We start from the raw sequence: 17,653 nt of genomic DNA, 5'->3' as shown, positions 1-17,653 counted from the left end.
CAGGGGGAAAGCGTCAGATGAGCTATTATTACCAACAATTACCTGAGGGCACTTTCCAGGGACTTAACGGAACTAGATTCTCCAACCTCAGAGAACCTTCATAACTCCCTTCCAGGAGTCCCCGCCCTCTAGTCACCACGGTGCGTCAAAGGCCCATAGTCGTCATAGGAAGGGTAAAAAAGTACATCGCGCGAGATTCTGCGGCGAGATTTCGAAGTTAGGGAACAGCCGCGGCGCCTGCGCACTGGTCTCACAACCCTGGGGCGGCACGCGGGTAGGTAGGCTAGAATTCAGAGGAGGGGGCGCAGAACGTGCTGGTGTCTTTTATTTTTCCACTCCTCGCTTAGTGCGTGGGTCCGGGGGTCCAAGAAGGTGCGGAGCACTCGGACTGACTTGGCCTCCACAGTGCGCGTGTGAGTGCGGAGGTAATTCTCCTGCTCCACGAGTTGGAGTGCAGCTGGCGTGCGCCCGGCGTCGGGACGTGAGCTCGTGCTCCCGTTTTCTTTTTAACGTTACCCCCCACGCACACATTCCAGTCCCCATAGAGTTGGTCTTCCTGCCTGAACGCACCCCTTCTCACCCGCCCCTCCCACCAACCCCCCGTTCCTGCGGGCTAGCTAGCTCGCGAACAGTGAGCGGGTGCGTCCCTAGGGTCTCTGCTTGGAGGCGGAGAAGATGGCTGGAGGACGTCTGCTGTTGGGGGGCGACTTCCTGTCGCCGCCGCCGCTGCCCCCCCTCCCGCCGCCGCCGCTGCCGCCCCTCCCGCCGCCCCCGCCTGAGCCAGTGCTAGAGCAGTGGCGCTATAGCCACGAAAGTGACTGGCAGTGGGCTCTGCGGCGTAGCTTCATCTGTCGGCACCTGCATAGCTATCCTGGGGCTGCCCTCGACCAGCTCCTTGCGCTTTCTGCTGCCTGGACCAACCACGTTTTCTTGGGCTGCAGGTGAGAAAGGTGTGGGAGATTGGGTTAGGGACCAGAACGAGTACGAAGTGGGTAATGACGGTTGGATTAAGGACGAGGTGAGATTGGTGATGGAGGTTGGGTTAGGGTCAGCGGTGGTGGTGGAGAATCGGTGATGGTGGGATAGGGACGAGGGCGGGATGCGGATGATGGTTTGGAGGTTGGAGAGAGGTGCGGGAGGATATCAGAGGCTTAATTATTGGTCTGGGGGTGGGGTGGGCTACTGTGGTGGCAGGGAATGACCTAACAGGGGGTGCAGAGATCAGCAACCCCTCCAGGAACAGGGATGGCATGAAGATAATGCTGCGTCTAGAGGAATATTATTGAGAAGTGGTCGTTGTGGTTGATGATGGTTTTGGAGGACGTGGAAAGTGATGAATAGCAGAACCTAGGACCTGCGTAGGACCTTCCAAGGATGCGGTATCCGCAGAGAATATTCGATGGGTTTGGGGGGGGAGGGGTAGGAGACCCTGCGGTTCTAATCCTGGTCTCCTTCTGACCACTCTCTTTTTCCATCTCCATTAGAACCCCCTCCCCCTCTACTTGCAGTCCCCCACCTGGGTTTTACTGTCTTCTGGGGAGGCGGTATGTATTAGGTCTCTGAGACGCAGTGTCAGCCTTGCTTGTAGATTTGCGCATAACGTGTCTGGACTCAAACAAAGAAATGGATATATCTGCTGTAAAAATTGATTGCCCTCTTTTACTTTAGGTATGATAAGAAGGATTAACATTTGGCTTCTGGATGAGGTTTTAGGGCTGTTTGCGTGTCTATGTATTTCTCCCTGCGCAGTACCTGGTGGCTTCTGAACAGGCCTCTTTGATAGCTCTTTGCATTCAATGGAGACTGCAGTATGGTTACAACGCAGTTTTTTTTTTCTTCCTTGGAAACAGGCTATTTCAACCTCTGTCCTTCAGAACCCCCAAATTAGCCTTATACTTGACTAACCATTCCTTTGATAGACTTGGGAATATGCTTATTTTGACATTCTTTCCTAAAAATCAATTTTTTATTAGGAAGGATGAGAAATTCTGGAAAATGATTAGAGCCAATTCAGTTCTAGGAATGACTGTAAAACATACTGAAAATAAGATTGTTGAACATGACATTCAACTATGATACCTTGCTCTTATCACAGAAATTTATGTTTTCCATCTCAATTTCTACCTCCAGAGATAATGATTATTCACTGGAGGAACTGGTTACTACTGGGAAACCTTGGTAATTAAGCAAGTAAGATAAACCCAATTGACCTTGCCTTGAACCCTTGAACAGTGTTGTTCTTGCATTTGAAAAGTTTCCTTATAATCATATAATTACTATATAATCCTCAATATCACAGAAGACTTGGGTAATTTGGATCCTTAAAAAAAATTTAAGTAGGGAAGGAGAATAATCATTCTTTGGGTTAATTATAAAGCTTACTTTCCCACTGGAAGGTAAGCTTTTGAGGGGAAAGAGATTTTGCTTTCTTATTCACAATTTCATCTTATACAAATGAGAATATTCCTAGAAAAATGCCTGCTACATAATAGGTGTTCAATAATTGTGTGAGGAGTGAATGGATGTATACAACTTTGTAATGTACAACACATTTTAAATATTTCATTTAACAACAACTTTGGGAGTTAGGTGTTGTCTCATTTTTACAGCTCAATTGATGGAGGCCAAGAAGTAAAGTGACTTTTCTAAGGTCCCACAGTTGGTAATAATATTCTGATGTCCAGTATGATACTCTTTCCACTGGGAAACAGCTGTCATATTTGGGAAGGATGGACCAGAGATGAAACCAAGTAACTGACATAAGCCATATCATTTATCTCAGGATTTTATTCCAAGAACAGCAGCCTTATACATAACCTGAGCATTAACAAGCCAAGCCAGTGGTTGTTGGCATCAAAAGCTCAAACATCCAAGGATGTTTTGTGTGTGCATCTGCATATAGTATATATAAACTCATGTTAGGTTGTAGTTACGACAGTTCAGTCAGTGGAATAATTACATAGCATTATCAAATAGCTTAACTGAAAAGCAATATTTGCATTGTATCTGATAACTTTAGATATAGATGAAAGGGAAGGGCCAATAGAGAATTTGGAAGCCAAGGACCCAGTGCAATAGCCAGGCTTTATATTAGATCTTGTCTTCAGGTGGGTAAAATCTATATTCTAGTACTTGTTGATGTAGGTGAAGCTCCTATTTTCTGCGACAGAATACTCTTCTTTTCTCTCAAATGAACTGACTGCAGAATACATGGTGACATAATCCTTTCTAAGCTTCAGTTGTTAATTTGTTATTCAAGGCTCGTGATTTAACATCTAGAAGAGATGATGAAGAGTAGCAAAATAGGAACCCTTTGCCCTTTTTCTCCTTTGGCAGAACTGTTTATGTTCATTTGAATTGGGATTGAAATTGTTATAGTTTAAGGATATCTTTGAAAAATCCTTTATCATAAGACCAAGAGAGGAGAAGCACAGATGTGCAGGGAGGCAGCCCATATTTCATTCCTTTTGGTGATAGTGGCAGTTTCCATGGAATAAATTTGAATATCTTCTTGACTCTGTAATTGTGCTTTTCACATTTAAGTATGTCAAAATCACCTGTTAGGGTGGTTAAACCACAGGTTGCTGGGGCTTACCCCAGGGATTCAGTAGGGTTGAGGAGGGGACCCAAGAATTTGCATTTCTAACAAGTCCCCAGAGGTGATGCTATGTTGCTGATCCAGGGACCCAGCAACACTGAGAACTGCTGCTTTATAGGATAAAATAAAGCAGTGTTTTCCAGTCTGCTTTTAATCATTTTTCCCTTGTTGTCTAGGCAACCAGGAAGCTCAAATAGCTGAAATTTTTTCTCTTTTCTTGTTTGTCTGCTTCATGAAAACAAACAACACAAAAGGAATTTTAAAAATCAAACTCAAAATCTGTGTCAAAGGTATCAGTAGTTGAGATTGTAGGTGCCCTTCCCTTTCTTCTATATTTTAATTATCAGGTAATGCAAACATTACTTTTCAGTTAAACTAATTGATAATGTTATGGCAGTCCTTCTACTGACTGAACTGAATTAAGTACAAAGTAAAAAGATAATTTTATACATATTACATCAAGATTTTTTTTATGCAAGCAATATCTAAGATAATCTTGTGGCTAATGAAAAATTGGTACAGTCTTCTAATTAATTACATATACAACCCTTGAATAATTGTTCATATAAATGCCTACAAATCTGTGTAATTTTTATTTATAAATTGTAGATAATATTTATTTGTTTGTTTGTTTATTTCACAGCACTGGGGATCCAGCCCAGGGCCTCATGTATGCTAGGCAAGTGTTCTACCACTGAGCCACACTCTCAGCTTTATATATGTATATTTAATAGAGCAGAATGCTTGGTTACCTGGAACATTCAGTTTTCCAACCTTTCTTGATCAATAGGACTAGAAGCAGAATCCTGGCCTGTTCATCTTTGATGAAACATTAATGAATAAATATGTCTTAGAATGAAACCAGATTTGCTCCCTTGATTATTTGTTTCTTTTTTTTCATCATTGATATAGAATGAGACTGGTTTTTGGAAGGTAGATATCAGCTGGACTTATGTTATAAAACTAACTTTGCACATAGCAGGTAGAATACGTAAATCGCCAGCTAATGAAGTGGGAATGGAAGCACTTGAAAGATTTATCAGTCATCTGATTGTATGTTATTAACATATAACATTAGGAGTCTTATAAGTAGTTTAGAATAAATAGCTTTGTACTTTGAAACCCTAATCTCTGCTTAATTTTCAGGTCTCATCTTTTTAGTTTAGACTAAGTAGAGCAGTTTAATGTACTTAAATATTTTATAAGCATCTGTTACTGAATATTAAATTATAGGTGCCATTGTATAAATTATAATGGTTTAGTTCTTGTAGCCATGTGTACATATATGTGTATATATACATATATGTTTTATATATATTATATATATATATATATATATATATATATATATATCTTGAATAAGAATGTAAGATTCATGAAGACAGGTGTTTCTGTCCACTAGAAATCATCTTTTTGTATGCTAGACAATTAAATAGCGTCCTGACTTCCAAAACCTTGGTATATTATAAGCTTCCTGTGAGAACCATAAGACCTATTGAGGTTCTTTGATTTTCTTTTAAGTTCTTACAACCAAATGGGTAATCTAACAGATGTAAATACACAATATGCATGAGTCTTAGAATTACTACATTAAACTTTTCTTGTTTTAAAATTGTTTTTCTTTTTTAGTGTCAATAGACCTTTATTTTATTTATTTATTTATATGCAGTGCTGAGAATCGAACCCCTGGCCTTACACCTGCCAGGCAAGCACTCTATCAGTGAGCCACAACGCCAGCCTTTCATTAAACTTTTCTTAATGATTATTTACATAATATTTTTTTCTTTTTTTTAAGTTGTTGATGGACCTTTCTTTTATTTATTTATATGCAGTGCTGAGAAGCGAACCCAGTGCCTTGCACATGCTAGGCAAGCACTTTATCACTGAGCTACAACTCCAGCCCCAATTTACATCATATTTCATAATATAGAATACCCTATAGTCTTTAAAACTCATGTGGTAGTGGGGTGGGGCTGTAACTCAGTGGTAGAGCACTTGCATAGCATGCCCAAGTCCTTGAGTTGAATCTCCAACACTGCAAAAACAAAATAAATTCACATGGTAGTGATATGAAGAAGTAGCTTATGATATAGTAGATTAAGAACAAAAACCCCCCCACCAGATTGCAAAAAATCAACATAGATGATGATCAGTTAGTGATTGGAAAGGGTATGGAAAATACAGAAAAGAAACAAAAATAAACCCCAAAATGTTATCAAAGGTATTAGTGGTTGGGATCATAGGTACTTTTCTTGGAGGATTTTCTAAAATTTTTGGAATAAATATGTAATTTCTAATATACTATGAAATCCTAGTGGTCGTCTTAAAGAATCTAACTTAATATTTTTGTTATTCTTTGAATAGTCACGTGTTAGATACTGTATGATCTTTTCATTCTTATTCAAGCTATCCAGGCTTCTTTGGTATCATCATTTCCTAGTAAAGGACAGAGAATCTGACTGTGTTGGCAACCTACGTGAAGTCTTATTTTTTTATAGCCTACGAGAAATGTTGAATTTTGTGGTAATTTTAATGAATAGGGAATAATAAGTAGGTAGAATAATTACCAGTGCTGGAAGAAGCTTGAGAGAAAAGTGTGAATAGAGCGATTCCCAAATGCATTGCTCATGTGCACTGTATGATAAGGATACCATTTTCAGTTACACACCATACTTGGATATTCAAGTTCTAATTGAAGGTCTGGAGAATTTTAACTGGAATTCAAGGTGAGTGGCTTGGATGTACTACCAGTTTTGGTAGCAGTATGAGATTATTGGTTTTAAGAGTTGCTGTCTTCATCACATTTTCAAAGTCTTATTTTCATTGCATACCTTGGCAATTGGACTCCCACATCTGAATGGGAATGATACATGAAGAATGTATGGTGTTTTAGACTATACTTTATGATGTTCAGATAATAAGAAATAAAAATAAAATTGCTGTTGATATTTAAATACTGATGTTACCAGCAGCAGTTATCAGTAGGAAGTACAGTTATAACTCAACTAATTTCTAGTAATCTGTCCACAAAGGCCACCATATCTTAACTTGTACTTTGTCGGGAAAGACAACTGATGGGTTTGGAACTATTGTGCTGAAAATGGAAAGTGTTACACTCTTTCAAAAACACCACTTTTTGATTGGGGATGTGGCTCAGTGGTAGAGATCTTGCCTAGAATTCTCAAGGCCCTGAGTTAGATTCCCAGCACCAACAGACAAACAAAAAAACCTCTACCTCAACAAATGTTACTTGCCCATCTAAAGCTATGACAGTTATTAATTTTCAGAACTTTCTTCTCAAATGCTGCCAGGAATCTCTTTTTTGGTACCCATGATAACAAAAATTTCACTTGAGCCCATGGTTGTGTTTCTCTGCTATAAAATGATATTGTCAGAAAACCAAGCTACTTCACAAGGAACTGTCTTTAGAATTGTATATTTAAAACTTTTTTATTATGGTAAATTTGAGACACACACAAAAGTAGAGAAGGCTTTAATGAATCCCCACATAACCATCAGTGAGCCATGATGAACTGCTTTGTCATTCATTCTATCCTTCTTATTTCATCTATTTTCCCCCTACTTTTTTGTGGGCGATAATCTGAAGTATATCTCAAAAGTCCTGATATCATTTCACCTGTAAATATTTCAGTATGTATCTGTATTAGATAAGCTTTTTAAATATAGAATCAAAGTACCATTATTAATACTCACCAGAATTAACAGTAATTTCTTTAAAATCATCTAATGCCTAGTTTGTGTTCAGTTCATTTATCTCAAATATCTTTTACAGTTTGATTCATGATCCAACTAAGGACTACTGGTGTATTTGATTCATGTATTTTCTTAACCTATAATCATTCCTCCCTCAGTTTATTTTCATACTATTTACTTGAAGAATTTAGGTTGTTATGAAGTGTTCCCTCATTCTGGATTTTGCTGGTTATATTCTTGTGGTGGTGGTAAACATTTTTCTGGGAGTTAGGGATCTGATTAAGTTTAGTTTCAATTATTTGGAAGGCAAGAATACTTTATAAATAGTGCTAGGAGGCAGGTGTAATGACACATGCCTATAATTCCAGATACTTGGGTGGCTGAGGCAGGAGGATGGTAAGTTGGAGGCCAACATGGACAACTTAATGAGATCCTGTCTCCAAATACAATTTTAAAAAGGGCTGGGGGTACAGCTAAACTCATAGAGAGCCCCTGTATTCAATCCCTAGTACCACACACACACAGAGTTTCATATCAGGGAGCACATTTTTGTCCCATTAGTTATATATATATGTGTGTGTGTGTGTGTATATTTTTTTTCAGTTGTTGATGGACCTTTATTTATTTATTTGTATGCAATGCTGAGAATCAAATCCAGTGCCTCACACATACTAGGCAAATGCTCTACCACTGAGCCACAACCCCAGCCCCCTATTAGTGATATTAAAATGACTTTTTTCCAACTTTCCAACATCAAATTTTTAATTGAAATTTTTATTGACATAATTGTAGATTTGTATGCAATTATAAGAAATAATATAGAGATACCCAGTACTTTTTTTTAGAAATTTAAAAATTTGTTCTAATTAGTTACACATGACAGTAGAATGCATTTTGACACATCATACATACATGGAGTATGACTTCTCATTCTTTTGGTTGTGCATGATGTAGAATCACACTGGCTGTGTAATTCCAAGTACTCTTTACCCAGTTTACCCCAGTGGTAACCTTTTGCAAAATTGTTGTGTAATATCACAACTAGGATAATGACATTGTCATAATCAACTGATCCTACTCACACTCCCTGAGATTTATTAGTATATGCATGTATTTAGTTCTATTCAATTTATCATGTGTAAGTTTTAGGTGTGTTCTTTGTTGTTGATTTTGTGTGTGTATGTGTGTATATGTGTGATGCTGGGGATGGAACCCAGGGTCTTGTGCATACTAGGCAAGTGCTCTACCACTGAGCTACACCCCTAACCCATGTGTAGGCTTTTGTATCCACCTCTACAGTCAAGATACTGAATATTCCCAATACCACAAGGATCTCCAGAGTTGTCCTGTTATAACCACATCCATCTCCCTCTCTATATATACCCTGTTGCATATTTTATGTATATTTTTTGTTGCTGAGTAGTGTTCCACTGCGTGTCTTTATCAAAGTTTAACCATTTATCTGTTGAAGGACATCTGCATCTTGCAGTTAGACTGGTTACTAATAAAGCTATTGTGAACATTCATATACAGGTTTCTGTGTGAATGTATGTTTTCATTTCTATGAAATAAATGTCCAACAGTGCAATTCCTGGGTGGTGTGGTAATTGATGTTTAATTTTATATGAAACTTCCAAATTATTTTCCAGAGTGACTATCCATTTTATATTTCTACCAGCAGTTATCTGAGGGATCTGATTTCTCTGCATCTTTGCCAGCATTTGATGTTGTCACTTTCATTTTGATCATTCTCATTGATATTATAGTTCTCAATTGCATTTCTCCAGTGGCTAATCATGTTCAACATTGTTCATATGTTTGTTTTTAGTCTGTCTATACTCTTTGGTTGAAATGTTCTGTTAATGTCTTTTGTTCATTTCAATATTTATTTTTGTTTGTCAAGTTTTGAGGAAACCAGATTGTTGTCAAGTGTGTGGTTTACAAATATTTTCTCCCAGTTTGTAGTTTGTCTTTTTACAGAGTCTGTCAGAAAGAGAGCAAAGGTTTTAAGTTCTGTTAAGATCCATTTTACCACTATTTCCTTTTTATAAATAATGTTTTTAGAGTCAGCTCTAAGAACTGCTTGCCTAGCCATAGATATGAAGATTTTCTCTTATGTTTTTATAAAAGTTTTATAGTTCACATATAAGTCTATGATGCATTTTAAGTTAACTTTGCATAAGATGTGAGGGTTTGTTTATTTTGTTTTTGCCTACAGATACCCACTCGTTCCAGCATCATAAGTGGCTAAGGCTATCCTTCCTTCATTAAATTGCTTTGGTACCTTTGTCAGTCATTAGTTTTAGAATGTTTGGTGTGGGTCTTTTTCTGAGTTCTTCCTCATCAACTTTTCATCAATACATTTATTAGCCATTGATGATCATTTATTATTTTATTATGACTTGCAAAATGGTAATAGTTTGTCATTCCCTTTGTTTATTAGCTGGAATACTTCTATAAAAGAGATTTTCCTCAACTCTTTGGTTGTTTTGAGATATGGTTTGTATAGGAAAATGCAGGATAAATGCTTGCTTTCTTCCTTTAATATTTACTTGTTTGCAGAATAATGACTTGATTCCTTCCATCCTCAAAAGGTGACCAATAATGGGTTTGTAAGTATTATGAACTTAGTAGATTTCCAGTGTATCTGATGTATTTTAATTCATTCCAATTATTGTTATTTTTTTCCCCTTGAATTGGGGATTGAACCCAAGGGTACTTTACCACTGAGCTTCATCCCCAGCCCTTTTAATTTTTTATTTTGAGACAGGGTCTCACTAAGTTGCTGAGGGTCTTGCTAAGTTGCTGAGGCTGGCCTCGAACTTGCGATCCTCCTGCCTCAGCCTCCCGAATCGCTGGGATTACAGGTGTGCCCCACTGCGCCTGGTCAGTTATTGTTCTTTTTTTTTTTTTAGAGAGAGAATTTTCTAATATTTATTTATTTATTTTTGTTTTCGGTGGGCACAACATCTTTATTTTACTTTTATGTGGTGCTGAGGATCGAACCCAGTGCCCTACGCATGCCAGTAGAGCGCGCTACCGCTTGAGCCACATCCCCAGCCCCAGTTATTGTTTTTATGATACTCAAGTTGGCTCACATTGCCAGCAGGAATCTATTCATATTGGCTTCTGTGTCCATTTCACACAACTCTCTGTGGTCTCTTATAGCTTCCTTGTTTCGAAGCACAAGAAGATCTCCCAGGCTCATCTTAGATATTTCCTGCCCCAGACTTAGAAATAGCCATTTCTCTAAGAACCCTGATTCTTTCAGTGAGAAATAACAATGACCACAATCTCTTAACACTCTTAATCTTCTATAAATATATAAATATAATTAACTTACACATAATACATTTAAGAAATGGAAAGTAAATCATGAGTTTATACTGATATTTCCAATTCAAATTACAGATAAAAATCTTGAGTAAGCTTTCTCCGTATAATATTTATATGTCTTATGCTGAAAAATTTTAATTCCTAAAGAGTAACATTTCATTTGATAAGTAAATGTTTTAGAGCTGATTCTTTGTTTTTTTTTTCTAACAGTAAAATTTTTTTATTTCATTTAAAGCATTCTCTGATTTTCACTGAAATTACATTATTTCAGGATTTTAAAAAAAATTATTGTAATTTGTTATATATGACAGCAGAATGCATTACAATTCATATTACACATATAGAGCACAATTTTTCATATATCTGGTTGTACACAAGATTCTTTGGTTTTTATAGCCAACATACCCCATTAGTAAAATTTTGTGGGAGCAATGATAAGACTGGCTCATTTAAAAGCTTTTAAAAAAAACTACATCCATATACCACAGTGAATTCCACCTTTATGTATATGTATAAAGCACCAATTTTTAAGATGACAAATAAATAGAAGACCAGTAGAGTAGAGGAAAGGGCACAGGAGGAGGAAATAGGGGAGGGAAGTGGAAGTACTGGAGACTGAAATGGAACAAATTATATTCTGTGTATATATCAGAATGAATCCCACTATTATGTATAATTATAATTCACTAGTAAAAATATTTTTTAAAAGTTTTAGAAACTACATCCTTACCTGTTTTAACTCTAGGGTATATTAACTTAAATAGGTACAGCCCACGCTTGATGGAAAAAATTCTCCAAATGGCCGAAGGTATTGATATTGGAGAGATGCCTTCCTATGATCTGATGCTGTCCAAACCTTCCAAAGGTCAGAAACGCCACCTCTCAACATACGATGGTGAGTATACTGTTTCTGAAAGGTGGGATTTGAAGAAAGAATGTGGCTTTTTTAAAAATGATATGAGTGTGGTATAAGGTTTTAAATGACATTGTTTGTGACATATAGGTAAAATATTTTCAACTTAGTTATGTATAATTTTTAAGGATGCTAAAGAGAACTGAAGATTAAGCATACTAAAGTTATGCTATAATGCTATCCTTGAAGTCTATGCCATGGAACCTCCCTCTAAATAGAACAACCTTATACTGTGATCATTTAAGCATCTCAGTAACTGAATCCTCTTGGATGGGTTCAGGAGAGACCCTCTCACTACTGAGCATTGTTATCGGAGGAAGCACTAGTGTCTGATGTGGCCTCAGTAGAGTTCTTCCATAGCTTTTAGTTTGGTGGTCCCAATAAATCATTAGTTTCTAGCTGTTGTTTGTTCTAGAAATAAAATACAGCAAACATGGTTGAGCAGACAGGTCAGAACTAAAGTTTTGTTTTGTTTTGTTTTGTACTGGGTATTGAACCCAGAGGGACTTTACCACTGAGCCACATCCTCAGGCCTTTTTATTTTTTAATTTTGAGACAGGATCTTGCGAAGTTGCTTAGGGCCTCACTAAGTTGCTGAGGCTTGCTTTGAACTTGCAATCCTCCTGCTTCAACCTCCTGAGCCGCTGGGATTACAGGCATGCACCACTGCACCCAGCAAAACTAAAGTTTTGACATTGAAAACCTTTGTAATTTTTTGATAATTTTTTCCTCTGATTTTTGGTCACAATTTTAAAAGGCACTATCACAGACTCACTCACCTCTGATACAAAAGAGAAAGGTTTTATAAATGCCTTTAGTCATCATCTCTGTTGCATTAGAGCTGTCTGTTCCATTTGCAGTCTCTCAGTGAGCTTTTCGGCACAGGGTGGTAAGAGGTTGTACTAGAACATCCTTCTAGAACCCTTCACTTTTTAGTAGAGGTGAGGAGTACATCTCACTTTTAGCTCATTTGATGCAAAATCATCTACCAGTCATGCATGGAGGTGACTTGCATACTTGATTCAATGGTATATTTCCTATCAAGAGTCCTCCCTTACACATGGAAGGACAGGGAGCATCCCTCTTTATAGTGGAATCTTACATTGATAGAAGTCCCTTCACCCAAATGACTTGAAGTTTTTATGATGGGACATATCTTGTACCAACAATGCAGCTTGCAACCATATTAATGGTTGGTACTATTTTCCTGCTTTGTTCTTTTGAAATATTCCCATTTTAATGAATTGTAAATTTCACTCATTCTATAGGTCAAAATCCTCCTAAAAAGCAAGCCGCTTCCAAATTCCATGCGAGACCTCGTTTTGAGCCTGTCCATTTTGTAGCTAGTAGTTCAAAAGATGAAAGACAGGAAGATCATTATGGCCCTCAAACAAAAGAGGCAAATGAGCAAACACGTTTTGCCAGCATGCCAAGAAACAGCTACCAAGATTATACTCAAGACTCTTTCAGTGTACAAGATGGGAATTCTCAGTATTGTGATTCATCAGGATTTATTTTCACAAAAGACCAGCCTGTAACAACCAACATGTATTTTGACAGTGGGAACCCTGCCCCAAGCAGCACACCACAGCAGGCAAACTCTCAGTCAGCTCCCGAGCCTTCACCTTCACCTTCCCAGACATATCCTGAGTCAGTGGTAGCTGAGAAGCAGTATTTTATTGAAAAATTAACAGCAACTATCTGGAAGAACCTTTCTAATCCAGAGATGACTTCTGGATCTGATAAAATTAATTATACATACATGTTAACTCGTTGTATTCAAGCATGTAAGACAAATCCTGAGTATATATATGCTCCTCTAAAAGAAATCCCTCCTGCTGATATCCCCAAAAATAAAAAACTTCTAACAGATGGTTACGCATGTGAAGTTAGGTGCCAAAATATCTACCTAACCACAGGTTATGCTGGCAGCAAGAATGGGTCCAGGGATCGAGCTACTGAGCTAGCTGTAAAACTCCTGCAGAAGCGTATTGAGGTTAGAGTTGTCAGGAGGAAATTCAAGCACACAATTGGAGAGGACCTTGTGGTATGTCAGATTGGCATGCTTTCGTATGAATTTCCTCCAGCTCTGAAACCACCAGAAGACCTGGTGGTGCTAGGTAAAGATGCTTCTGGGCAGCCCATTTTTAATTCTGCCAAACACTGGACCAATTTTGTCATTACGGAAAATGCAAACGATGCCATTGGCATCCTTAACAATTCTGCCTCATTCAACAAGATGTCAGTTGAGTACAAATATGAGATGATGCCAAATCGCACATGGCGTTGTCGAGTGTTTTTGCAAGACCACTGCTTAGCCGAAGGTTATGGAACCAAGAAAACAAGTAAACATGCAGCTGCTGATGAGGCTCTAAAAATTCTTCAAAAAACACAGCCCACTTACCCATCTGTCAAAAGTTCCCAGTGCCATTCAGGCTCTTCACCCAGAGGATCTGGAAAGAAGAAAGATATAAAGGATCTTGTGGTTTATGAGAATTCTTCAAATCCCGTGTGCACGTTGAACGACACGGCGCAGTTTAACCGAATGACGGTCGAATACGTCTATGAAAGGATGACAGGCCTCCGCTGGAAATGCAAGGTGATCCTGGAGAGTGAAGTCATTGCAGAAGCCGTTGGGGTGAAGAAAACTGTCAAATATGAAGCTGCTGGGGAAGCTGTGAAAATCCTCAAAAAGACCCAGCCGACTGTCATTAACAACTTGAAGAAAGGAACTGTGGAAGACGTGATTTCAAGAAATGAAATTCAGGGCCGCTCAGCAGAAGAGGCTTACAAACAACAAATCCGAGAAGATAACATAGGGAATCAGCTGCTGAGAAAGATGGGCTGGACGGGTGGTGGTTTAGGTAAATCTGGTGAGGGCATCAGGGAGCCTATTTCAGTCAAAGAGCAGCATAAGCGGGAAGGGCTTGGTCTTGATGTAGAGAGGGTCAATAAAATTGCCAAGAGAGATATCGAACAGATCATCAGAAACTACGCTCGATCAGAGAGCCACACAGACTTGACCTTCTCGACGGAGCTGACTAATGATGAGCGGAAGCAAATACATCAGATTGCTCAGAAGTATGGCTTGAAGAGTAAGTCTCATGGGGTGGGCCATGATAGGTACCTGGTGGTAGGTAGAAAAAGACGGAAGGAAGACCTACTAGACCAGCTCAAACAGGAAGGCCAAGTGGGGCATTATGAGCTTGTTATGCCTCAGGCAAATTAAGATCTTACTCATTTTCTAAATGCCAAATGAGGCTGCTTTATGAATTAAAGAAATGCTACTTGTTCTTGTTGCAGAGTATTCATTTTTAACACGTTTCATCTCGTTCATATAGTGCTTTACTAGATATTGCAATCTGAAGAATTCTGTCCACTTGTAGTAGCTTAATCCAGCTGATGATATTGTGCAGTTACTGTTTGTGTCTTTGATATTGCTGTGTCCCTTGGATTTTAGTAGTTTATACAAGCAAGAACACACATCCAAATGGAATTTCACCCTGAGAAAGAAATTCACATTTTAATGGGCATAGCATAGCAATCTGCAACAATATGTAAAGTCGATATTGACTCCAGTAAAAGTACAGTTTTAATTCCAGACACACTGGAAATGTCAGATCATTTTGTATTATCTATTTTCATCTTTGTGTGAAGCCAGTTATAGAATGTTTAATAGTAAATTGTGCTGTATGTGTAAATGTCCTTATCAACTAAATGATGTAAAACTTTCTTAAAGTAATTTTAGTGTTCATTTATTTATAACTTCTATCATGTGATTTCCAAAATATTGGAAGTGATTTACTGTATCTTGTGATATATGGGTTTTAACAAATTCTAGTCTTCATGCTGAGAGAGCACTACTTGAGAGAGCAGTTGAAAAAGGTTCAAAAACCTTGATCCAGACTGAAGAAAGGAAGCTTGAACTGTTTGTTCTTGGTGCCTTGCAGAGAGACTCACAGCAACTCTCCATTGTAGCTTTCACACGGTTTGGATGTACCACACATCCAAAGCAGCCACATCTGTGGTAGAGCTTGGTAAACGACTGAAGATACAGTGGTGCTTTGATGGAAAGGTCACTTGGCTGGTCCCTCTCTCAAAACGCTTATTAAGCCCCCAAAGCCAACTTTGTAATATATTTAAAACTGCTATTTTCGCTTATTTCTGGAATGTAAAAAAAAAAAAAAAATGTATAAAAAGAATTAGTGTATGCTTCCTGAATAAAAAGGAGCCAAAGTTGGTCGAAATGGTGGTGCACTTATTTCTGGGCAGCAGCCTAATATGACACCTTGGGTCTTTGGAGAAGGGAGGTGGTGTTTGCACAAAATATTTGAACCCCAGAGCACCTGTGGATGGACTAAGTAATGACTTAGTAGATGGGAACTGATAGGAATCAGTCACTCATCACGTTCCTATGTACTGACATGCTGGCTTCATCCAGATTATAAACTGTTCACTTTTTTATGAGATTTTTGTGTTTGCATCTCAGATACATCAACTATAACCTCACCTATAACAACACAGATGAATATTGGTGGTTAAAAACACCTTCAGTGAGATGATATTGAGGATGATTAGGTTGTTTACAGAGTCTTAAAACTTAGCACTGTGCTTGACATGTATTTGGCCTACAATGAACAGTAATTTGCTTTCCCATTTTTTTACTTTTTGCACTAAGAGACTTCAGTTAAATGACTGTTATCAAATATAAAGGAATTAGACTTACACCTGGATCTAAATTGTAGGTACCCACAGTAACTAACAGTGTATGATGTTTGCTTCTTCACTGTCTTCCTTTCATAATGTTGATAGGAGAAATGATGTGTGCATTTTATTTTGGTATTTAACATTTTAACAGTGGCAAAGGGAACTAAGCTAAAAATCTTGGTAGATTTTTATTTTTTTTTTACCTAAAAGATTCTTGCCAACCTTGGGAAGCTGTAGTTCAGTTAGTGAGTTAGGAAAACCTGTATTTGATTCTCTGAGTAAGAGAGCTTTATAAATTACAAGATGTGAAAACTTGGGACTGGGGTTGTGGCTCAGTGGTAGAGCACTTGCCTAGCATGGGTGAGGCCCTGGGCTTGATCCTCAGCACTGCATAAAAATAAATAAATTAATTAACAATATTGTATCCAACTAAAAAACATTAAAAAAAGATGTGAAAACTTGATTTCTCTTTTTTTTTCTTCCTAGAATTTTTTTTTTTTTTTTAGAGAAAAAAGGTAGGGAAATGTTATATATATATATCAAATTTCTTTAGATGAGCCTTAATAGATCAGAAGATTAATGCAGTTACAGTTAAGCCTTCCAAGTAATGAGGCCAAATATATATGAATTTCATTCCTGGTTTAGAGGGGCCAGATTTCCTAACTTTGAGATCAGCCTTGGTACTGATGCAGAATTAGAACAAAGTCACTTAATTGTGCTTGAGAATAAAATAATGTTGAGAAATGGGGTTGGCAAGAATGGGCTGCTGACAACCTTGCTGTTCCATTTTATCCCTTTAGTTGCAATAGCAGTCACTTTTAACCCACTAACCTTGCTGATAAAGCCTGTACAGTATATGAGCAGTTTTATTTGGATAGCTTAAATGTTATACTGAAGAACTGTTTTCCATTTTATATATTTAGCACTGTCTCACATTTACTTTTTTGTTTTTCTCCTCCCCTTTGATTGCAAAATGAATGGAAATATCATGCATTTCATTGGGGTTCTTTTTTTAGTAGTATACAAAGCATTCACTTCACCATGAGTAACCCCGGAAGCTTGAAATGAGTCCTAAATAAAGGACTCTAATTACAACTTTGGTTCTTCATTATATTTACTTCCCCACACCAGCAGGTGCAGAATGGAATACAAGTTTAAATCTGACTGCAGTTTGATAAAGGGATCTTGCATGTCTGTTTTTTAGTTAACTTTGTTATAATTCTAACATGCAGGCAGCCTGTGGTGTTAACAATTGAAAAGAGGAAAAAAGGCAATTAACATTATTCAAATGGGTAGTAATGGTGTCTTTGACCACAGATATGATGTTTTGAGAGGTCAGGTTGTTGGCTCTGTTATAAGGTTTTAAAAGGATTATCCCATGAATT

The 17,653-nt window shown here is 37.9% G+C and overlaps 1 protein-coding gene across 1 annotated transcript; it reads left to right on the top strand.

Moving 5' to 3' along the window:
* The first annotated feature begins 258 nt into the window (after positions 1–258).
* Positions 259–15,808, top strand: Nkrf (NFKB repressing factor). Its single transcript, XM_027930929.3, has 3 exons — positions 259–941; positions 11,413–11,543; positions 12,830–15,808. The coding sequence occupies exons 1-3, from the start codon at positions 676–678 to the stop codon at positions 14,788–14,790; spliced, it is 2,358 nt and encodes a 785-aa protein (XP_027786730.3). The 5' UTR covers positions 259–675; the 3' UTR covers positions 14,791–15,808.
* The last annotated feature ends 1,845 nt before the right edge of the window (positions 15,809–17,653 follow it).

Source organism: Marmota flaviventris, chromosome X (assembly GCF_047511675.1).
Source record: "Marmota flaviventris isolate mMarFla1 chromosome X, mMarFla1.hap1, whole genome shotgun sequence".
NCBI lineage: Eukaryota > Metazoa > Chordata > Mammalia > Rodentia > Sciuridae > Marmota > Marmota flaviventris.
The sequence above is the reverse complement of the archived record's forward strand: the minus strand, read 5'-3'. Positions and strand labels throughout refer to the sequence as shown.